Source organism: Lolium rigidum, chromosome 6, assembly GCF_022539505.1.
Source record: "Lolium rigidum isolate FL_2022 chromosome 6, APGP_CSIRO_Lrig_0.1, whole genome shotgun sequence".
NCBI classification, from domain to species: Eukaryota; Viridiplantae; Streptophyta; class Magnoliopsida; order Poales; family Poaceae; genus Lolium; species Lolium rigidum.
In genome coordinates, this window is record NC_061513.1 from 26,637,628 (window position 1) to 26,662,494 (window position 24,867).

General features: G+C 46.8%; 1 protein-coding gene across 1 annotated transcript; it reads right to left on the reverse strand.

The window, feature by feature from the left end:
* On the reverse strand, window positions 1–24,832 carry LOC124662331 (probable glucomannan 4-beta-mannosyltransferase 6). Its single transcript, XM_047200182.1, has 9 exons — window positions 24,730–24,832; window positions 6,079–6,479; window positions 5,786–5,884; window positions 5,423–5,675; window positions 5,189–5,299; window positions 2,969–3,105; window positions 2,762–2,875; window positions 582–967; window positions 1–160 (listed from the first exon to the last, which is right to left on the reverse strand). Exons 1-9 carry the CDS (start codon window positions 24,830–24,832, stop codon window positions 1–3), a joined length of 1,764 nt encoding a protein of 587 aa, XP_047056138.1.
* Between the last annotated feature and the right edge of the window lie 35 nt (window positions 24,833–24,867).

The following is a 24,867-nucleotide window of genomic DNA, read 5'->3' on the forward strand; positions in this document are numbered from 1 at the left end:
TCAGCTACAGGCACTGACGCCCAATATCTCAAATCCGATCATGAAGTACATAATCGACTGGGGCAGCGCGAACAGGTAGAAATAACCGTGCCCGTACAAGAAGTCATAGCATCCGGACACGAGGAGCAACGCGCCCATCAACAGCTCCATGCCATGGAACCTGTAAAAAACCAGCTACTATTACATATCAAATATACAATATAAATAGTATGCATCTCTTTGATGTAGAGACCGCATCTCTATCTTCTTCTTTTTTATTTTATATTTCCTCAAAACATGTTCGTGGGCTCATATAAATTGTACAACTTCAAAAATTGTCATTTGGGTCGTGGAGGTGAATTAGTGAATTATTTCATGTTAAGCGTAGGTTCTCAATCTATTCTGGTTAATTTGGAACCAGTAGAAGCTGCTAATTGTACTTTCACGTCCTTATGAACGATGATTTTAAAAGTTCCAACACCTTGTAAGACGGTACGTACGAATAATTAGAGAATGGAGAACATGTAATGCACTTTATTCTGACATTAGTGCATTTTTTTCATATGTATTCCCAGCGCCAGAATCTGAGAAGAACTAATTACCTTTGTTTGAGGTAATCACCCGGTGTAACGGATTTCACTTTTTGGCCAACATTCCCCGACTTGTGCGTGACGATCCACTCGTTGGCCCTGCCAGCCTCGAAAAGCCCGATGAGGATGGCCTTAAACCTGTGCAACGCCATGGCATTCTCGAACGTCATCCATGGTACGACTAGATGGAGAGAGCGTTGTGGAATCCCAACTGAGTTAAGGAGTGTTGTGACCGTGGGGATGTAGATCATCTCCCATGTTGGGATGGCAACCTGTGGGAACAAGAGCTTGGCAGGGAGTAGCACGCTGAAAAAGAAGAAGGTGAAGAAGGTCGACACGATCCTCCGTGCAACGAAGAAGTCGTAAACGATGTAAAACTTCTTCCAGATTGAAACTTCCTGTATTAAAATTTGAAACGGCTAGGAATTAATACATCAAATATGCAAAAAAAAAGAAGAGAAATATAGAACACTAGAAGGTCTAAGAGGGACCTAGAGCTTGCATTATAAAAACATTCATAGTACAACTTAACACAAGTACCCAGTAAGAAAAAGGAAATTGCACTATGGTCCATATGTTTACAAAAAGGACCCCATACTTCGGATAAAAAATGTAACAAGGTACAACTCCACGAATTTAGGCACGACCGATTGGACCGTTTCCAACGTCGCCACAGATGCGCCACCTGGACATAGGGATTGCCACAACATCACCACCAGCGCAAGAACACACCAGCAGTAGGAGCTATAGATGCCTCGTTAAAACCACATTGCTGCCTTCCAAAATGCAACCCAAGGAAGAGGAAGAAGATAAGACTAGATCTCCAATGGATCACCTTTCAACTAGAAGAGTCAGCGAGGAGGCATTGTTGCGGATATACTTCATGGGTATGCCAACGAAAAAGAACAATTTCGGCAAGCCCAGGTGGCCCACATATGGTGGATGGGCCTATGAGCCAACCGGGCAACCCAATTGTTGATTGACCAAGACATGGAGTCCAGTATCAGAAGCTCTAACCGGATCCGATGACCGCCATAACAGGCCGGATCCGTACCAACATAGGTTAGCCAGATCATTACGTGTACGACAAGTTGTACCAATTAGGTTAGTACTAGTAGAGTCCAACCTGGACTACTCCTTGTAAACCCTAGATCCGGACGTCTTTATAATCCGGATCCCGGGAGCGCTTTAGGCAGAACCAATCCTCTCATTGTAATCGCGCACCTATTGCCCTTATAGAAAATTATATCAGCACGCAGGGTTTCGCCACCGTTGCGAGATCTGAAGCTGGTTAACATGTGTCTTGCAGTCCCGAAAGCTCCCCGTGTTACACCCACCTCTCTCTCTACACGCTGTGAGGTACCCTCCATGGGAGACTCGTCATTCGCACAACGACAGGCATAGGCCGACCATCAACATGTAGGCATCGGAGCATGGCCTAGCGCATCCCCAATGATGAGTACCATATATGGCAGCAGATCCAAAATGGAATCCAATATCTGAGGAGCTTATTAAGGGATATCTGTTACCAGCTCTCCCTCTAGCGACCTTCCTACCAATATAGAAGCCGATTGGAAATGCCGAGGCATGTGCACTAGGGAACATGGTCAGGACGACACTAAGCGGGACCCAACTGTTGCCCGACTACCTCGCCCATCCCCACCCCGAGGGAAGAGAGGGGGGGGGGGGGGGTAGAGAGGAGGGGGAGACGAGTTACAGACTCCCAATACAACGAAACAAGATATAATGTGAAGCGGGACGAAGTAATTGCCATATTAACACAATTTTTTGTGGAGTCTTCATAAAAATACATATATGTTGATTTGGTTGTAAAAATCCTGAAATTTAACCCTTTTAAGCTTACGGGAACACTTATTTTATACGATTTGACATATATGTAGAACCCTTCAACAAAGTGATACATGGAGCCCGGGAAAAAAATGTGCTCTCTTCGTTTATTCTTGTGGTACAAAAAGAGGCAAAATCACTGTTCATGTATATGTGATGATGATTATTATTGCATTTTTTTTTCTTTTGTTATGTTTGGATTTGAGCGGTTGTGTATGTTAGTCATGCAGAAGCCGGTGTAATATTTTCAAAATAACAAAACATCCCTTATCGAAAAAATGTAACGATGATGATGTAAAGTTGAAAAAGAAAATTATAAAAAAAAGTTGAAAAAGAAGTTCGACCTTAGCGGCGAGGATTTCCCAGAACATTTTCTTGAAGAGGAGCGCGGGCCCGCAGGACCAGCGGTGCTGCTGGGACCGGTAGGCCTTGAGAGAGCTGGGCAGCTCGCTCCTGACCTGAAACACACAGTCCGATCTCTAATTAAATCTTAAACTAGTGATCAATGAAGGGCCAGCAATGCTAGTTGCCTGCTTGATCACGGTTGTTACCTTGACGGCGCCGACGTAAACAAATTCCCAGCCGAGGAGCGCTGCTCTGAGTGCCAAGTCCATGTCTTCCGCCGTCGTCCGGTCATCCCATCCGCCGGATTCCTCGATCGCCTGCCTTCTCCACACTCCGGCACTACCTGATTATTGCTTACGTGTGCACATGAGAGCATCTCCACTCGTCCCCACGAACAGGCCCCCGGCGAGCGTTTTTTCCATCCGGACGGCGAAATTCGGCTCAGTCGCGCCCCCGGTTCCTCGTTTTCGTCCGGATTTGGGCCTAAATCCATCCGGCGATCCCACGACATCCCCGGCCCCCCGGGAGCGCTCGGGACTCCGGACGAGTGAAAAGCGCGCGAAACGGCGAGGAAACTTCCCGCGCGTCCGGTGGCCCCAACTTGTCGGCGAGAGAAGCCGATCGTCGTCCTCATCGCATCGTCTTCCGCGCGCCGTAAAGCCTGCCGCCGGTCTGCATTCGCCGGCCACGCGGCGAGTTAATGTCGTCGTCTTCCGCGCACGCATCGTCTTCCGCGCGCACTAAGGCTGCCGCCGGTCAGCTCGCCGCGGACGCGTCGCAATCCACGCGGCATTTAATCCCCGCGCCAGCCACGCCTATATACGCCGGTCCGATCACCGCGAGGCGTACCCCCGTGCTCCACTCTCCTTCCACTCTCCCCCTACTCCCAAGATGGCGTTCTACGGCGACGACGGCGCAGCCAACAACGGCTTCCCCGCCGGTCGCTGCACACGTGGGAGGGGCACCTCCTCCACCGGGCGGGGTACCCCTGCCCGCCGGACACGAGGCCTCCCGGAGGCGGCCGGCGGCTAAGTGCGGCGGCGTTCCGATCCCGCCGCCGCCGCAGGGCCATGCCCTCGACGTCGCCATCGAGGAGGCGAGGATGACGATGACCGACGAGGAGCGCGCCGACCCGCGCCACCACCCCGACAACTACACGCGGTGGAACTCCTACTTCCTCCGGCGGTGGGAGCGGGAGCTGGCGGCCTACGACGGCCCGCCGCCTCCACCTGCGCGCAACAACGCCGTGGGCCGCCGACGGTGGTGGAGCGCGCCGGGCCGGACACTCGAGGCCGTCCTCGAGCACATCGAGGGCGGCAACTTCCCGGTGCTCACGATGCCCCCTCCATCGGCATCGAGGGCATCGGCGAGCCGCCGTCGGGAAACGTCCGGCAGCCACGGCGCATGGCTGCCGGCTCGTCGTCTTCCGGATCGGCGCCGAGGTCATCCTTGGCGCCGGTGAAGAGGAGGAGGCGACGTCGCCTTCGACGCCGGTGCGCGTCAAGAAGGAGCCGGCGTCTCCGCCGGCGACCGGAAGGCGCAGCAGCGGCGCCCTCGTCATCCGAGAACAGCCTTCCGAGCCGCGAACCGGCCGGAAGAAGAAGACGAAGAAAGAGGCCGCCGCCGCAAGCCAGCTCGCCGAGGAGGAGGCGAAGCGCGCGGAGGACGCCGCGATGGCGGAGGCGATCGCCAGGTCGCCGCACGACATGGAGGAGGAGAAGCGCGCGGACGACGCCGCACTGGACTGGGCCAGGCGCGACTGGGAGCGCCAGGAGGAGGAGCGAGCGGCGGCGGCTGCCGGACCCGGCCGCCGCACGCCAACTCGCCGCCCGCGCCACTCCAACCGCCAACGACGACTTCGCGCGGTACCGCCGTCCTGCGACACCTCCATCCGGCGTCGCTGTCCCCGTCGTCGACCTCGAGTCCTCCGACGACGGCCGGTACAATCCATCCCCGGGGTGGGGAGACGCCGGCCGGGCGGCAGCAGCCGGGCGGCGCGGCCGAAGGCCAACGACGACGGCTCCGACGACGACGGCGACGGCGACTACACGGTGTTCTACCGCCATTTCGGCATGTAGAGCGCCGTGTTTTATAATTAGCGTTTGCATTCCCCTAGCCGAATTCGAAATATAGTCGAATTCGGCCTCTATGTATGAACTCCTCCCGTTTTAGTCTAAATATCATTAAATTTAGTCTATATTCACCCGAATTTAGCCGTAGTTTGTCAAGTTTCCGTTTTTAAATTCGCATCGTCGACTTCGCCTGGGCACGCGGCTGGGAAACTACTACTCCCCATGCCAAATCTTCCTCCAATCCGGACGAAAATTTCGCCGGATTTGGGCGTGGGGAGCGCCAACGAGTGGGGATGCTCTGAGTACTACTCCAATAACAATCTCAGACAAGGATCAGTTACTATCTGAATATACCGTTGTAGCCGAAGAAGCTGCAGAGTGAGGACCCTGCCTGCTGCTCCACCTTGAAATGGTAGTCCATGGACATCTCCTGCATCCTCGTCAGCAAACACTCGTCCGCGTTCACTATAAAAGAGCAGCTCATATCAACAACTTTTCGTGAGCAGCTACCACTCCAACAGCAACAGTGTAGATTGAATTCAGCCGTTGCACGTACGTACATAGCCGCCGTGGTTGATGTAAACGTACCGAACTCCCAGCGCGTCTGCACGAGCGCGAGGCGGGGGTCGCGGACGAGGAGCGGGACGGTGTCGGCGAGGAACTCCGGCGCCGGCTGGAAGTCGGCGTCGAAGATGGCGACGAACTCGCAGCTGCGGGCGTAGCCGTGCCGCATCCCTTCCGTGAGGTTGCCGGCCTTGTGGCCCGTCCTGTCGTTGCGGGTCTCGTACCTGACGTCTACCCCGCTGCTGGCCCATCTCTCGCACTCTGCCCTCACCAGCTCCTGCATGAACGCCACGCCGGCCGTGTAAACTTGAAGTGTGGATCATGCATGCATATATACTTGAAGTGGCAGGAGTGGATAGATCGATCTGATCTGGGCGTATATGTGACCTTGATGGTGTCGTCGGTGGAGTCGTCGAGGACCTGCACAATTAATCGGTCTGCCGGCCACGTGAGCCTGCAGGCTGCACCTATTGATAGCTGGTACACCTGTTTCCCCCATAGATTTGTCAGTCGCCATGCATGCTAGTAGATTAACTGCTTCTAACCTACCAGCATCTTCAAAGTCTAGCTAGCTCGATCACTCTCGACACTCGAGCTCGGATCGTCTCGAGCTCAATCATAGGTAGATCGAAATGTACTTCATGACAACGTACAGATTGAGTTAAGATCGCATTGCGTACCTCTCTCTCGTTGTACATGGGGATCTGGACGAGCACCATGGGGAATGCCGCGGAGCCGCCGCCACCGCCAGCCTCCTCGTCCAGCAGGACGGCCGGGTCGACGCCCCTTCGCGCGCTCCTCCCCTTCCCCGGCCGGCGCCGGCGCCTGCTTCGGAACAGGTTCGCCGCCGCGCTGACCGTCCCGAGGAAGACCTTCTCGGCGAGCACCATCACCGACATGACCATGCACAGCGTCACCGCGCCTCTGAGAAGCGGCACGGCGAGGAAGCTCCACGCCCGGAGCAGCTGCTCCAGCACGGAGTCCACCACGGGGGAGAATGAGACAACTAGCCGGTTCACCTCGAGCACGAACGCGTCGCCGGCGGATGCGAGCAACGCCGCCGCCTGGTGATGCTCACCACCTGCATTAGCTCTGTCATGGATGGTCGCGAGGGTAGCAATGAAATGTCGGCTAGATGTAGTATGCTTGATCGATCGATGTTACCTTGTTGCATGGCTGCGGTCTCGGAAATTGGGATGGAGATATTGCTCGCTGTAGCACTGCCACTTCGCCGGTCGAGGAAGGAAGAGCCTAGTGTTGAAGCCGCTTCGTCAGTGCTGAACTTGAACTGCTGATCCGACTTGGACGAGCATGTCTCTTTCTTTTTGGAGTGAAGACGAGCATCGCTCTCATGAAGCTCCAAAACAGCAAAACGGCAGAGATGCTGGCGGGGCCTTGTTGTCTCTTTGCAGGCCCATGTTGCATTATGGCGGTGAAATAGCTGATCCAGACGAAAAATGTAATCGTTTAACTCCAAACATACGGTTGGATATACTCAAATTCTCAGTGACAGTGAAGAAGTTCACATTATTTGTTCCTGCGTTTCTGAATCTTGCATGGGAGCATCACGTGCTTCATACTTTCATGGACTAAATTAGCCTCCATGTTTTCCACTCGATCCGTCGTGCACGGTCATGGAGAGTTGACAATTTAAGCCCCGGATCTGTGATCAGCTGAATTGAGGCCACTCACGCGCCACCCACGGGTAACGATAGATGCATGGAAATGGGAAACCAGATCTGCGGCCGCTGCTGACAGTGAACGTCCAGTCAAGCAAGGGCTTTGCATTAGCAAAACCTCTGCTAAAAAATAATGTCCAAACTAGAACTGGCGACCATTTTGTTTTAATGAGGAATGGCCCCCAAGGCCTGAAAACTGCATTAACTACAGGGGCGCACGTCTCTGTTTACTGCCAATTTGCAAGAGAGGATCGTCACGCCCATCCTCTGAATTCCCTCTGCTAGCTACTGTTGTATCTTCCACCACCTCCCTCTCGGTCTGGTGGACTGCGATTTGGAAAATGAACAAAACAAAGGAGCTGCGTTGCGACGTGACGGTTGCCGTGTATATATCTCATTTGGAACCTGTGGAAGGAATATGCAATAGGCATGTTTTTGAATCTAAGAGTGCAACTGCTAATGTCGTTGCTAGTTTAGGCCGCCTCGAGGAGTGCAGATTTTTCTTTTCGGCGAGCAAGGTTTAGACCTGAAGCATCGCTTTATGTTTTTGTGTTTTCCTGTAGCTTCACTGCATTGTAAAATTCCTCTATCACGCAGGTTATTTACCGATGTACAACTTTGCTCCGTTCATGATCGTCACTTAAGTGTTTGGAAGATCGAGACCTCTTTACGGAGGTGTCTACATGGTTGGGGAACACGGCCACAGAGTTTATTTTCCAACATGGGTGACTGCATAGTCGGAGGATTGAAGCCAATGAACCTTTACAGTAGTTGGCTTTTTATATCGTTTTTTTTGTATCTCTTTTTGCTTGATACTGGACTCCTAAACGGCTGTGTTATTATGCAGAGGCTGGGTGTAATTCTTAAATTTATTTTGAGTAATAAGCTGCCTCTTATCAAAAGCAATGAATCGGCAGAGCTCCTGCCCTTAAACCGTCAAAAAAGAGGCGGTGCGTGCGTACAAACTTATAACGAGGACCGTAAGGAGGGAAAAGTACATCATAGCCATCAAAATTAAGGATCAAGACCCTACAAAGAAATACAGCATGCAATCGGGTCCTTGGTCTTGACCGCTGCAACTGCTCGGCCGCCAGGTTTCGGCGCCTTCCGCACCGTCGGTGATGCAACCACTTGGTGCATCATCGTCGATGCAACCACTTCCACTCATCAAAAATCATCTTAAAATGTATGGCCAAGGCTTAGGTGATCCGTCTTGCACCGCTTGAACATAGGACTATAGACCGTAGCCAAATTGCTTTTATAAAGGATTGTGGTCTACATGAGGGGGTTCTTTTCCTTGCATCACATTGTACATGAGCTAGGGGCTTGATGCTCAAGCTTGATTTCGATAAAGCATATGGTTGGGTGAATTGAGAGTTCCTTCAAGAAATTTTGCAGCTTAAAGGTTTCTCAGCCATGATGGTACATCGTTTGAGGCAGCTGGTCATGGGAGGCCAGATTGTCAACAATGTCAATGGAGAATGGGGTCCTTCTTTTGAAACGTGGGGGGAGTGCGTCCAAGAGGCCCAATATCGCCCATCTTCTTCGACTTTATGGTCGACGGTATGGCTGCAATGCTATCTAGAGCCAATGATGCCGGCTACATCAAGAGGGTGGTATCTGATACGTCCCAAACGTATCTATAATTTCTGATGTTCCATGCTTGTTTTATGACAATACCTACATGTTTTGTTCACACTTTATGTTATTATTATGCGTTTTCCGGAACTAACCTATTGACAAGATGCCGAAGTGCCAGTTCCTGTTTTCTGCTGTTTTTGGTTTCAGAAATCCTAGTATGGAAATATTCTCGGAATTGGACGAAATCAACGCCCAGCATCTTATAATTCCACGAAGCTTCCAGAACACCGGAGAGGCACCAGAGGGGAGCCCTGGGGGGCCCACATAGGTGGCCGGCGCGGCCCAAGGGGGGCGCCCCCTATTGTCTGGCTGCCCCGTAGCCCTTCCGACTCCGCCTCTTCGCCTATTTAAGCCTCCCTGACCTAAATCTTCGATACGAATAAGCCACGGTACGAGAAACCTTCCAGAGCCGCCGCCATCGCGAAGCCAAGATCTGGGGGACAGGAGTCTCTGTTCCGGCACGCTGCCGGGACGGGGAAGTGCCCCCGGAAGGCATCTCCATCAACACCACCGCCATCTTCATCAACACTGCTGTCTCCCATGAGGAGGGAGTTGTTCTCCATCGAGGCTAAGGGCTGTACCGGTAGCTATGTGGTTCATCTCTCTCCCATGTACTTCAATACAATGATCTCATGAGCTGCCTTACATGATTGAGATCCATATGATGAGCTTTGTAATCTAGATGTCGTTATGCTATTCAAGTTGATTTTACTTATGGGATCTCCGGAGACTCCTTGTCCCACGTGTGTAAAGGTGACAGTGTGTGCACCGTGTGGGTCTCTTAGGCTATATTTCACAGAATACTTATTCACTGAGTTATGATTTGAGTTGGATGTCTCTATGAAATTGTGGTGTGTTAGTACCTCCTATGAATGCTCACGATGACGAGTGTCGAGTGTTTATTAGTACTTGGGAATACATCTTTAAGGTTTGCCTACATGATGAATTAGTGTTCGTTATCTTGCCAGAGAGTAATTCAGAGTAGCATAGTGAAGTGCTTATTTATATTCTTTTATGATTGCAATGTGCTTTATATCACTATTAATCTATGTGCTACTCTAGTGATGTTATTAAAGTAGTCTATTCCTCCTCCATGATGTAATGGTGACAGTGTGTGCATCATGTAGTACTTGGCGTAGTTTATGATTGTGATCTCTTGTAGATTATGAAGTTAACTATTACAATGATAGTATTGATGTGATCTATTCCCCCTTTCATAGCTTGATGGCGACAATGTGCATGCTATGTTAGTACTCGGTATAATTGTGTTGGTCTATCATGCACTCTAAGGTTATTTAAATATGAACATCGAATGTTGTGGAGCTTGTTAACTCCGGCATTGAGGTGCTCTTGTAGCCCTACACAATTAATGGTGTTTGTATTCCAACAAGAGAGTGTAGAGTGGTTTTATTATGTGATCAATGTTGAGAGTGTCCACTAGTGAAAGTATGATCCCTAGGCCTTGTTTCCAAATACTGCAATCATCGCTTATTTACTATTTTACTGCATCTTTACTTCCTGCAATATTACTACCATCAACTCCATGCCAGCAAGCTATTTTCTGGCGCCGTTACTACTGCTCATATTCATTCATACTACTTGTATTTTACTATCTCTTCGCCGAACTAGTGCACCTATACATCTGACAAGTGTATTAGGTGTGTTGGGGACACAAGAGACTTCTTGTATCGTGATTGCAGGGTTGCTTGAGAGGGATATCTTTGACCTCTTCCTCCCTGAGTTCGATAAACCTTGGGTGATTCACTTAAGGGAAACTTGCTGCTGTTCTACAAACCTCTGCTCTTGGAGGTCCAACACTGTCTACAGGAAAAGAAGCGTGCGTAGATATCAAGCTATTTTCTGGCGCCGTTGCCGGGGAGGTAAGGTAAAAGGCACTCATACTCCGGACCCAGGTAACTAAGTTATTTTCTGGTGCCGTTGTAAGTGCTTGAAGCTATTTCCTTTAGATCCTGCAATTGCATCTTTTTGTTTCTTGTTAAACACTAGTAAGGCATAATGGAAAATAACAATGAGCTTCTTATTCTATTTCTTGAGTTAAGACATGGATTGTTTGATGCGAAAATTTAAAAACCTATGGAACCTTATTTGCATGCTGGTAGTAATATTAGTATGAACGCTTTGAACACCATTGTTGATAATGATATAGAAAGTTCTAAGCTTGGGGAAGCTGGTTTTGATGAGCATGATCTTTTTAGCCCCCAAGTTTTGAGGAGAATTTTTTTTTGATGATACTTTGCCTCCTATTTATGATGATTATAATGATAGTGGTCTTCTGGTGCCACCTACTATGGAGGATAAATTTAATTATGATTACAATATGCCTCCTATATTTGATGATAGCTACTTTGTTGAATTTTCTCCCACTACAATTAATAAGAATGACTATGCTTATGTTGGGAGTAGTAATTATATTTTATGCATGAGACTCATGATAAGAATGCTTTATGTGATAGTTATATTGTTGAGTTTTTTCATGATACTACTAAAAGTTATTATGAGAGAGGGAAACATGGTTGTATGCATCTTAATAATATTAAGTTTCCCCTCTTTATGTTGAGAATCTTGAAATTGCGCTTGTGTTACTTTTCTATGCTTGTTGCATTATGCCTACATGACTGGTTTATTTACAAGATTCCTTTTCATAGGAAGTGGGTTAGGCTTAAATTTGTTTTGAATTTGCTTCTTGATGCTCTCTTTTGCTTCAACTCTTATTTCTTGCGAGTGCATCATTAAAACTGCTGAGCCCATCTTAATGGCTATGAAGAAAGCACTTCTTGGGAGATAACCCATGTCTTTATTTTACTACAGCAATTTTGTTTTATATTTGAGTCTTGGAAGTTGTTACTACTGTAGAAACCTCTCCTTATATTTATTTTATTGCATTGTTGTGCCAAGTAAAGTCTTTGATAGTAAAGATGATACTAGATTTGGATTACTGCGCAGAAACAGATTTCTTGCTGTCACGAATTTCAATAGGCCTCTCTATAGGTAACTCAGAAGAATCTGCCAATTTACGTGTGTGATCCTCATATATGTACGCAACTTTCATTCAATTTGAGCTTTTTCATCTGATCAAGTTAAGTGCCTCAAAAAATTCGTCTTTACAGACTGTTCTGTTTTGACAGATTCTGCCTTTTATTTCGCATTGCCTCTTTTGCTATGTTGAATGGATTTCTTTGTTCCATTAACTTTCTGTAGCTTTGTGCAATGTCCAGAAGTGTTAAAAATGATTGTGTCACCTCTGAATATGTAAATTTTTGATTGTGCACTAACCCTCTAATGAGTTTGTTTTGAGTTTGGTGTGGAGGAAGTTTTCAAGGGTCAAGAGAGGAGGATGATACAATATGATCAAGAAGAGTGAAAAGTCTAAGCTTGGGGATGCCCCGTGGTTCATCCCTGCATATTTCAATAAGACTCAAGCATCTAAGCTTGGGGATGCCCGAGGCATCCCCTTCTTCATCGACAACTTATCAGGTCACCTCTAGTGAAACTATATTTTTATTCCGTCACATCTTATGTGCTTTACTTGGAGCGTCTGTGTGCTTTTATTTTCGTTTTGTTATTTTGATTCTCTGAATAAATTCATGCTTGTGTGGGAGAGAGACACGCTCCGCTGTTGCATATGAACACATGTGTTCTTAGCATTACTTTTAATGTTCATGGCGAAGGTTGAAACTGCTTCGTTAATTGTTATATGGTTGAAAACGGAAAATGCTTCATGTGATAATTGGTATATGGTCTTGAATAATTTGATACTTCGCAATTTTTGTGCTCATATAGATCATGTTTAAGCTCTTGCATCATGTACTTTGCACCCATTAATGAAGAACTACATAGAGCTTGTTAAAATTTGGTTTGCATGATTGGTCTCTAGAGTCTAGATATTTTCCGGTTAAGGTGTTTGAACAACAAGGAGACGATGTAAAGTCTTATAATACTTACAATATGTTCATATGTGAGTCTTGCTGCACCGTTTTATACTTGAGTTTGCTTCAAACAACCTTGCTAGCCTAGCCTTGTATTGAGAGGGATTTCTTCTCGTGCATCCAAATCCTTGAGCCAAAAACTATGCCATTTGTGTCCACCATACCTACCTACCACATGGTATTTCTCTGCCATTTCAAAGTAAATTACTTGAGTGCTACCTTTAAAAATTATATTCTTTGTCTTTGCAATATATAGCTCATGGGAAAAATAGCCTTAAAAACTATTGTGGTGAAGAATATGTAGCTATGTATCTTATTTCTTAATAAGTCGCTTGTTGAGCGGTAACCATGTTTCTGGGGACGCCACCAACTATTACACCTTTGTTGAATATCATGTGAGTTGCTATGCATGTTCGCCCTGTCTGAAGTAAGGGCGATTTTCATGATAAATGGTTTGAGTATGCATATTGTTAGAGAAGAACATTGGGCCGCTAACTAAAGCCATGATTCATGGTGGAAGTTTCAGTTTGGACAATCAATCCTCAATCTCTTATGAGAATATTATCTCGTTGTTGAATGCTTATGCATTAAAGAGGAGTCCATTATCTATTGTCTATGTTGTCCCGGTATGGATGTCTAAGTTGAGAATAATCAAAAGCGAGAAATCCAATGCGAGCTTTCTCCTTAGACCTTTGTACAGGCGGCATAGAGGTACCCCTTTGTGACACTTGGTTGAAACATATGCTATGCAATGATAATCCATGTTAATCCAAGCTAATTAGGACAAGGTGCAAGCACTACTGGTATACTATGCATGAGGCTTGCAACTTATAGGATGTCTTATACATAACACATATGATTTATTACTACCGTTGAAAAAATTGTTTCTTGTTTTCAAAATGAAAAGCTCTAGCACAAATATAGTAATCCATGCTTCCCTCTGCGAAGGGCCATTCTTTTACTTTATTGTTGAGTCAGTTCACCTATTCTTTCTATCTTAGAAGCAAACACTTGTGTAAACTGTGTGCATTGATTCCTACATGTTTACCTATTGCACTTGTTATATTACTTTGTGTTCACAATTATCCATGAGATATATATGTTGAAGTTGAAAGCAACTGCTGAAACTTATATCTTCCTTTGTGTTGCTTCAATGCCTTTACTTTGAATCTATTGCTTTATGAGTTAACTCTTATGCAAGACTTATTGATGCTTGTCTTGAAAGTACTATTCATGAAAAGTCTTTGTTATATGCTTCAGTTGTTTACTCATTGTCTTCACCATTGCTTCGAAACGCTGCATTCATCTCATATGCTTTACAATAGTATTGATCAAGATTATGATAGCATGTCACTTCAGAAATTATCTTTGTTATCGCTTACCTACTCGAGGGCGAGTAGGAACTAAGCTTGGGGATGCTTGATACGTCCCAAACGTATCTATAATTTCTGATGTTCCATGCTTGTTTTATGACAATACCTACATGTTTTGTTCACACTTTATGTCATTATTATGCGTTTTCCGGAACTAACCTATTGACAAGATGCCGAAGTGCCAGTTCCTGTTTTCTGCTGCTTTTGGTTTCAGAAATCCTAGTAAGGAAATATTCTTGAAATTGGACGAAATCAACTCCCAGCATCTTATAATTCCACGAAGCTTCCAGAACATCGGAGAGGCACCAGAGGGGAGCCCTGGGGGGCCCACACAGGTGGCCAACGCGGCCCAAGGGGGGCGCGCCCCCTATTGTCTGGCTGCCCCGTAGCCCTTCCGACTCCGCCTCTTCACCTATTTAAGCCTCCCTGACCTAAATCTTCGATACGAATAAGCCACGGTACGAGAAACCTTCCAGAGCCACCGCCATCGCGAAGCCAAGATCTTGGGGGACAAGAGTCTCTGTTCCGGCACGCTGCCGGGATGGGGAAGTGCCCCCGGAAGACATCTCCATCAACACCACCGCCATGTTCATCAACGCTGCTGTCTCCCATGAGGAGGGAGTAGTTCTCCATCGAGGCTAAGGGCTGTACCGGTAGCTATGTGGTTCATCTCTCTCCCATGTACTTCAATACAATGATCTCATGAGCTGCCTTACATGATTGAGATCCATATGATGAGCTTTGTAATCTAGATGTCGTTATGCTATTCAAGTGGATTTTACTTATGTGATCTCCGGAGACTCCTTGTCCCACGTGTGTAAAGGTGACAATGTGTGCACCGTGTGGGTCTCTTAGGCTATATTTCACGGAATACTTATTCACTCGAGTTATGATTTGAGTTGGATGTCTCTATGAAATTGTGGTGTGTTAGTACCTCCTATGAATGCTCACAGTGACAGCGTGGGGTGTTTATTAGTACTTGGGAATACATCTTTAAGGTTTGCCTACATGATGAACTAGTGTTCGTTATCTTGCCAGAGAGTAATTCAGAGTAGCATAGTGAAGTGCTTATTTATATTCCTTTATGATTGCAATGTGCTTTATATCACTATTAATCTATGTGCTACTCTAGTGATGTTATTAAAGTAGTCTATTCCTCCTCCATGATGTAATGGTGACGAGTGTGTGCATCATGTAGTACTTGGCGTAGTTTATGATTGTGATCTCTTGTAGATTATGAAGTTAACTATTACTATGATAGTATTGATGTGATCTATTCCCCCTTTCATAGCTTGATGGTGACAGTGTGCATGCTATGTTAGTACTCGGTATAATTGCGGTTGTCTATCATGCACTCTAAGGTTATTTAAATATGAACATCGAATGTTGTGGAGCTTGTTAACTCCGGCATTGAGGTGCTCTTGTAGCCCTACACAATTAATGGTGTTTGTCATCCAACAAGAAAGTGTAGAGTGGTTTTATTATGTGATCAATGTTGAGAGTGTCCACTAGTGAAAGTATGATCCCTAGGCCTTGTTTCCAAATACTGCAATCATCGCTTATTTACTGTTTTACTGCATCTTTACTTCATGCAATATTACTACCATCAACTGCATGCCAGCAAGCTATTTTCTGGCGCCGTTACTACTGCTCATATTCATTCATACTACTTGTATTTCATTATCTCTTCGCCGAACTAGTGCACATATACATCTGACAAGTGTATTAGGTGTGTTGGAGACACAAGAGACTTCTTGTATCGTGATTGAAGGGTTGCTTGAGAGGGATATCTTTGACCTCTTCCTCCCTGAGTTCGATAAACCTTGGGTGATTCACTTAAGAGAAACTTGCTGCTGTTCTACAAACCTCTGCTCTTGGAGGCCCAACACTGTCTACAGGAAAAGAAGTGTGCGTAGACATCAGTATCTCAAGTCATTCCAGGGGAGCGACTCACCAACAATACACATATGTCACGATGATTCTGATTGATCCTACCGATTTTGGAATCGTGAACCTCATGCTCCTTCTACTTTGCTTCGAGAACATATCAGTCAATTTTGACAAAAACGAAGTGGTCATAACTGGGGTTTTGACAATGGATAAACGCGGGTGGCAAATATGCTCAACTGCAAATTAGTCATGCTGCCCAAGAAGTATGTGGGTTTACTAGTGAGTGATGGTACGCTTAGGGTAGCGGACTAGAGATTTGCAATGGGAGTCTCCCCATGTTTGCAATGGGAGTCCACCTCCTGCTCAATTCGACATACTACACCATTTACAACTCGAGATTCCGCTTTTGTTGGGAAGGAGTTGGGAACAAGAAGAAATGCCACATGGTGGATTGGGCTCTGCTTTGTAAGCCCAAGGAACTCGGGGGTTTGGGGATCCTCAATATCAAAACTATGAATGTAGGATTGATGCTCGAAAGGATATGGAAGTTGTATCAGAACAAAGAGGGACTGTGAGCTGATCTTAGCAGTGCATATTGCGAAGTACCTAGAGGTGTGCGACATATTATCCAAGTAAGTGCCGGCGTGCGGCTCCCAACCCTAGAATGCCTTACAGAAAATGAAATGGTATTTCCAATTGGGGGCCAGACAGAATTGATCTTTTTCTGGCTAGATTGGTGGTCTGGGTCGACGGCTCCGCAAGCAAGATTCCCCTGCCTCTTTAGTTGTTGCGATGAACCCTTTATCTTTGTGCTTGGAATTAGAGTGGCGGGGAAATTTTGGGAGAATGATGTATTCGGTTCCGCGGATGGTTTGGCCTGGCGGAGGTGGTTTTGCAGGAGAACCTATGCCGCGAGATCCAGGCTCTTCCCACGGTGGACAAGAGCGACGAGATGTCTTGGTCATTAGACTCCTTACGGGCCTTGACCACATGGTCTATTTACCTTAGCCTATAGCGAGGGGCGGCTCTCGCACACTTCAAGGAAGTATGGTGGACTAGGGTACCGCCCAAAACTAAGGTCTTCCTCTCTGGCAACTCATCCGATGTAAATTGCCGTCCTGTGAGCACGTGGCCAAGCAGCGAGGCCCCTCCAATTGGATTTTTTTCTTTATGCGGTGAACCTAAGGATTGCAATCATATCTTCTTCACCTGCCACTTGGCGGGATACATGTAGGCTGGAGTTAGGAAACTTCTACGGTGCAATTGGAACCCAGATGGGGCCGGTTAGTTCATTGCTACCTCCAAAGGCCTTTCAGACTCCCTTTGTAGACTTAAGTCTGGTTTACCTTTGTGGCCCTTTGCTGAACCCTTTGGAACATATGCAATAAACAGACTATAGAAGGAAAGCTGATTGGTAACCCGATTGACGCTTTTTTCTAAATATCAATTCATATGTTGTGTTGGAGGGTTCTGTTTGAACAGAGGGATTAGAAGCTACTAGACAAGGTCAGGAGGTTGCATGCGCGGCCTAGAGCCTGAGCCGAGCTTCTTTATTCGACCCACTTTAGGGCCTACTATGTATTATATGTCTTATCCATCTTAGCTCTCATGTGCTTTAGCTTCTCTTTACGCTTGGTACACACATTGCTATTGGTGAACTTGTTCTAGGGATTTATCTGGTGTGAGTGTGTTGGTGTTTCTATGAGCTTATGACTGTTGCAGTTTGGGCTTTATATATAAAAGCGGGGCCAAGAGGCCTCATGTTTAAAATGAGAGAAATTGTTGTGTTGTTCACGCCATTCATCATTGATCCGCATGGAGAAGAACCACCACCACTCTCACCGTGCTACCGCAGAACGACGACACCATGACGCCGGAGGCTGCACCACGCCCTAGCCCTAGGGCATCGTCCCAGGCCGACTCCTTCGAGCGAGGGGTGGGAAGAGGAGGATGGGAGGTCTTGCGGCAGCCGCTTTTAATAGGGTCCCGCTGTCGTCGCCCCTTGGGAGCGGTCGAGAGGAACGAGCTTTAGCCTAGACAGGTCATGCGACTTTGACATAATTGCCTCTCCTTCCTATTTTATAGTTTACAAATTTTATGCTAGTCTTAAAACTTGCAATTTGTATAGCTTTTAAACCATAAGTTTGAACCGTCTAAATATTTGAGTTCTTATTCAAGGGAGCTACAAAATAAGATCAATATTTTTTTGATAATTTCAAAAAATGATTTTCAAAACTCATTTAAACATGACGAAACTTGTTAAATTTTTTCTTTGAAGCAATTATGTACTCGTTGTAAACTTGGTTTATTAAAGTTAGAAAAAATTGGTAATTGTCTAAGAGTTTAGTTTGGAGAGACGATTTTGTCTCTAGCTTTAACGAGTTTTTATTTTTATTGTGCACCATCGTATTTGAAATGTTTAGCCCGGCGTAAGCCGCCATAGTGCGGTAAAAGAAATTATGTTTGAATGTGTTTCAACATTTAAATCTCCATGACACTGCGCCACCTCCAAAGGTAAATACATACCCACTTGTGGCGTACAGATCAGCTACATCTGAGATCCAATTCGAATCACTATATCCTTCAAGCACAGCTGGGTGCCACTGAATAATGAATCCCATAACTCATTGTACCACATAGGTAGCGCATGACCCTATCAAGTGCATGCCAATGATCGGTACTCGGGTTTGACATGAACCTACTCAACTTGCTAACGAGCAAAAGAGATGTCGGGTCTAGTCGCGCTCGCTAAGTACATGAGTGAGCCAACGATCCGAGAATATCTCAATTGATCTATGGCAATCCTCCGGTTCTTGCGTAGTGTCACACCGGGATCATAAGGTGTTGAAGAAGGCTTGCTATCAATATAGCCGAACCGGCTCAAGATCTTCTCAACATAATGGGATTGCGTTAGAGTAATCCCACTCTCGTTCTTAATCGGCTTGATGTTCGGAATCACATCAGCTTCTCCCAGATCTTTCATATCAAAGCTCTTTGACAAGAAAGACTTGACCTCGTGTATTACTTTCATGTTTGTACCAAATATCAGAATATCATCCACATACAAACATAGTATAACACCTTCGCCCCCACCATGGCGATAGTAAACGCACTTGTCGGCCTCATTGACAACAAAGCCTACAGAAGTCAAAGTTCTGTCAAACTTCTCATGCCATTGCTTAGGTGCTTGTTTCGGAGCCATATAAAGATTTCAGCAACTTGCACACCTTTCTCTCTCGCACCTTTTACTACAAACCCATCGAGGCTGATCCATATAGATTTCCTCTTCCAACTCTCCATTAAGGAAAGCTGTCTTTACGTCCATTTGATGAACGATAAGACCATAGGAGGCAGCCATGGATAGTAGTACTCGAATGGTGGTAAGTCTAGCGACAGGTGAATAGGTGTGGAAGTAATCTTCGCCTTCTCTCTGTGTGTAGCCTTTCGCTACAAGCCGCGCCTTGTACTTTTCAATAGTACCATCAGGTCTTAGCTTCTTCTTGAACACCCATTTGCAGCCTACGGGCTTGCATCCGTGGGGTCGTTCGACAACTCCCAAGTTCCATTAGAAAGAATCGAGTCCATCTCATTTTGGACAGCTTTCTTTCCGATCATCCGCATCTGGAGATGCATATGCCTCTGCAATGGACGTGGGAGTATCATCCACAAGGTACACAATGAAATCATCACCAAAGGATTTTTCAATCCTCCGTCTCTTGCTCCGTTTAGGAGCTTCATTGTCATCCTTCTCAAAGACAATCTCATGTGATAGTTCAAAATACTCATTAGATGTACTAGATTCAGGAACTATCTCAGTAGAAATTCTAGCAATGCTATGCATATCTTTCATAGGAAACATATTCTCAAAGAATGTTGCATCACGAGATTCCATAATAGTATCAACATGCATATCGGGTACTTCAGATTGAACTACTAAAAATCTATAGCCTACACTCCGCGGAGCATAACCTAGAAAGATACAATCCACTGTCTTTGGTCCGAGTTTGCGCTTCTTAGTAATTGGAATATTGACTTTCGCCAAACATCCCCATGTGCGCAAATACGAAAGTGATGGTTTTCTCCCGGACCACTCCTCGTAAGGGGTTTTATCTTTATTCTTGTTAGGAACTCTATTCGGGATATGACATGAAGTCAATAAAGCCTCCCCCACCATGCCTTTGATAAACCAGCGGTGGCTAACATGGAATTCACCAAGTCGGTCAGCGTGCGGTTTTCCTCTCGGCAACCCCGTTTGATTGGGGCGAATAGGGAGGCGTCCTCTCATGAATAATGCCATGTTCCTCACAGAATTCATCAAAGATTTTAGGAAAATATTCGCCACCACGATCCGACCTAAGACGCTTGATCTTTCTCTCTAGTTGATTTTCAACTTCAGCCTTATAAATTTTAAAGTAGTCTAAAGCTTCATCTTTAGTTCGCAACAAATAAACATAGCAAAATCTAGTCGCATCATCAATCAATGTCATGAAATATCTCTTTCCACCTTTTGTCAACACACCATTCATCTCGCATAGATCGGAATGTATGAGTTCTAGAGGTGCCGGGTTTCTCTCCTCGGCCGCCTTGTGAGGCTTCCGAGGTTGCTTTGATTGCACACAACTATGGCACTTAGAACCTTTGGCAATGGTGAAATTCGGAATTAAACTTAAACTCGGATAGCCGAGACATTAAACCAAAATTAATGTGACATAAACGAGAATGCCAAACACTGGTATCATCACTAACATTGCCACATATATGGTTCACAGACTTATTACTGAAATCAGAAAGTGAAAAGCGGAACAAGCCTCCGCACTCATAGCCTTTACCAATAAATTGTCCAAACTTGGAAACAACTACTTTATTCGACTCTAAAACAACCTTAAACCCATCTCGCATAGAAGGGAGCCGCTAACGAGATTCTTGTTCATAGTAGGGACATGATGCACGTTCCTCGACTGCACGATCTTCCCCGAAGTGAACTTCGGATCTACCGTGCCAACACCACGAACAGAAGCATGTGACCCATTCCCCATCAAGACGGAAGAATCCCGGGCGACACGGTAAGAAGTGAACATGGATATGTCGAGCACACACATGAACATTAGCACTGTATCAATCCACCAACATGGAGATTGAAGTACCGAAAGAACGATAAAGAGATTACCGTACCCATCAGCATTGCTAGCGGTCACCGTGTTGACTTGCCTCGCCTTTTTCTTGCGGTCTGCCCTCTGCGGGCGGTCCTTAGAAAAGTGGCCGGTCTCTCCACATGTAAAGCAGCTCGGATCTGCTTTGTTTATCATCTTCTTCTTCTTGAAGGTTGTAGTCTTCATAGGCTTATTGAAGGAGGGCTTGTTATTCCCTTTGTTCTTGCTTTGTAGGGTTTCTTCTGCACCATGTTGGCGCTAGAGTCGACCCTCTCCTTTCTCAGTATTATCCTTAGCCAGAGCTTTCTCCTCAACATCAAGAGATGCTATCAGATTTTCAACTGATATCTCCTGTCTCTTGTGTTTGAGAGTTGTGGCAAAGTTCCTCCATGAAGGGGGCAACTTAGCGATGATGCATCCAGCCACAAACTTGTCAGGTAAGGCACACTTAAGGAGCTCAAGCTCTTTCGCAATGCACTGTGTATCTCATGAGCTTGTTCGACTACGAACGGTTGTTAACCATCCCGATGTCATGGAAGTTCTCCATGATGTACGGTTCACTTGCTCGCATCGGTTGCACCGAACTTAGCATTCGGTGCCTCCCGGAGCTCTTTACCATCCGTTATGTGCATGTACACATCACACGGACGATCGGCAAGAATGCTCGGAACGCATCCGACAAAGAGAGTATTGTTTTCCTTGAACTTGTTCCGATCTTGATCAGATATAGTTCCTTCGGAGTAAACCATCGGTAACATCGAACACTTTCGGATGAGTAAGCCGGAGCATGGCCTTATATCGCCATCTCTTAAAGTGCACACCGGTAAACTTATCCGGCCTCGGTGCATCGGAAAAACCAGCCATTGTTAACTCAGGAAATTGCCTACAATTAGGTTTTGGATTGTTGGATAATTAGGCACAATTTCCATGATTAATTCCAGAATATTAAGCATGACGACGGTAACTACTAACATGTGAAACTCGAACATACTAGATGTAGTGATCAACATGAACAGTAGCATAGCAAACGAGTACAACATCCATCGCTAAACGGATCGAGATATGTCGCACGTACCGATCTGGTGGAGGTGGCGGTGGAGGTGTAGCGAGATGATGTCGCAGCCAGTAACGTTGTTGATGACAACGTTGTTGATGACGGGGACGACGGGTCGAAGTAGACGGCGTTGTAGACGACGGTAGGCGGCACCGCCCGACTTGGACGGAAGGCGACCCGTGATGGAGAGCTTGAGCGGTCGCGCGGAGCGCTTCCCAAAAACCTAGTCGCCCTCTCCCGTACGGGATCGCAAGGACGAGCGGTTCCGGAGACTCGCTCTCCCGTTCGCCGATGCACGTCGGCGCGCGGGATGGAGTAGGCTACGATGGCGGCGCAAGCGAGAGAGAGTGAAAACCCTAACTCGTGTATTAGATGTGTTTCGCGGTAGCCGGGCGAGGAGATTATATAGGCTCGGGAAACCCTAGGCAACGTGGGCCACGCCCACGTCGCACGAACGTTTCGAGTCGGTTACAACGATCCGGGAGCGACCCGAACCGACTAACTGCGACGCGTCCGTCTAGGACTCTGTTCGTTTTCCTGAGTAAGGAAAGTCTCGGCTCGAGGCTCAATCCACTCACCACGAGCGCGGCGCGCGTCGGGACGTGACGTGACGTGACGTGACGTGACGTGACGTGTCGAGTCGAGTCGAGTCGAGTCGAGTCGAGTCGAGACGAGCGAGCGAGGAGGAGGAGGAGCGCGCGTGTAGCACTCCTATTCTCACTCACTTACTAGTGGTGGAACAACCCACCTTATAAGGTGGTCTAACTTCCTCCCAACTTTCCATGTGGGACTAAACTTCCCACCTCTTGCCACTCCCTAGTAAGCTGCCACCAACTTGGGCTCAAACTCACAAGGCTGCCACTATGTGGGCTTTGAGATTTATAGGAAAAACTGAAATCTAATTTGGGCCACTAAAAATGGGCCCAATATTTCAACAGAAACGAACGGAAAACTCTAGAAAAAGGCCGACCTTCGCGAAGGGAAGGCAACTCACTCCGCACGCGACAAGTGGCGCGCTGTGGTGCCAGAAAATCCCTGGGAAGTTGTCTCCCTGCTCGCCACGTGTCGCAAGGAGAAGCAAAGTGGGGATGAGGGAGGAGAGAGAAGGCAGTGGGGGCTGCGTTTTTCCCTTTATTTTCTAGATTCGGTTTTCCAAAATGAAATATCTTGAGAACCGTAAGTCCAAATGACGAACCGTTTTCACTTTTGAGATCCTCTCGTCGAGATCTTCAAAACTAGATCCCATGTTGATAGGTTTGGAGATACTTTTTTTTCGTACTTCCAATAGTAGTATGATTGTACCTGTGGTGTGTACCTGCTTGTATACGTGTTTCATTTGAAAAGTACTTACTGCTTTTAGTGTGTTTGGTGCAGTTTTTCCCTTTACACGCTAATCGTACTCGTCCGTGTGCGGGCTCATGTACCTGTACTTACGCGCGACTGTACCTGCTCGTGTGTGCACTGTACGTCTGTACATGTACTTGCTCGTGTTCACGACTGTACCTGCTCGTATGCGCGTTTGTACCTGCTCGTCTGCGTGACTGTACTTGTACTCGCTCGTGTGTTCAACTGTACTCGTGTGTTGTGCGTGGCTGTACCTGCTCGTGTGCACGACTGTACCTGTCCGGTGTGCGCGACTGTACCTCCTCGTGCGCTCGACTGTACTTGTACTCGTCTGTGTGTGCAACTGTACTCGTCTGTTGTTCGCAACTGTACTCGTGTATTGTACATAACTGTACTCGTGTGCGCGACTGTGCTCGCTCGTTTGCACGACTGTACTCGCTCGGATGCGCAACTGTACTCGTTCGTCTACGCGAATGTACCTATGTTTTAATAAAAAAATAAGAATATACACTTATATGTTGTGAGCTAGCAGTAATTGATTTTGCATGTGATAGATAGCTACGTGCGCGCGGCAGTACGCCCATACCTCACGCGAGAAATCAAGTCACGCGTATTCGCGTCTCGCGCGTATTCGCGCCGGCTGATGAGCCAGCTAGCCCGCGACGCGTACTCGTGCGCGGCGGCGCGTGTACTCGCGCGCGAGATTGGAAGAGCGCCACGCGCGGGATTCACGTGGGACGGACACGCGTCAGTTTTTCGGGACGCAACTTTCCCTTCGTAAAGGTTGATCTTTTTGTAGTGGTACCCGAAACGAACTCTTCAACAACTCTAGTCCGAACTCCGGAAAGAGTTCTGTGCTATGGAAAACGACTGTGCTATCGATGTTAAGTTTTTTTTAAGAAAAAAAATCCTGTGGGCGACGAGAACAGCACATTTCTAAGACAGACGAGAACAGTTTTACCGTGAGATTTTCCTGAAAACCGGCTCAGCCGCTCGATCAGGGCTACTTAGCCCGCACCGACATAAGCATAGGGCTCTGAGTGAAATTAACTCTGTTGAGACATCTACCTAAAAAAACGCTGTTGAGACATCAAGTTGGCTGTTTGAATGTGAATGTGAAATGTGCCTATATTGTCGGTCCGTATTTTTTCCAACATTCCTTGTCTATTGGGGGATATCTGGACATTTGTCTCGGGAATAAATACCATGGTACCCATGGGTAGGGGTGTGTCTGCTCGACGAGGGAGGAGCACCTGGAGCTGTACCGATGGGCGAGAACGCGGCGGAGGAGGCAGTGCGGCAGTGCACGCCGGACAAGGGCCGTATGCTGTCCTTCTTGACGCCGAAGAGGGGCATGTTTATGTCCACAGCAAGGCCATGGCGGCACATAA

Coding starts and splice junctions, on each gene's coding strand:
- LOC124662331 (XM_047200182.1), bottom strand. CDS start 24,832: ATGCCCCTCTTCGGCGTCAAGAAGGACAGCATACGGCCCTTGTCCGGC. Junction 6,480..24,729: donor GCCCATCGGTACAGCTCCAG/GTGCTCCTCCCT, acceptor GAGCTAATGCAG/GTGGTGAGCATCACCAGGCG. Junction 161..581: donor GGTGATTACCTCAAACAAAG/GTAATTAGTTCT, acceptor GGTTTTTTACAG/GTTCCATGGCATGGAGCTGT.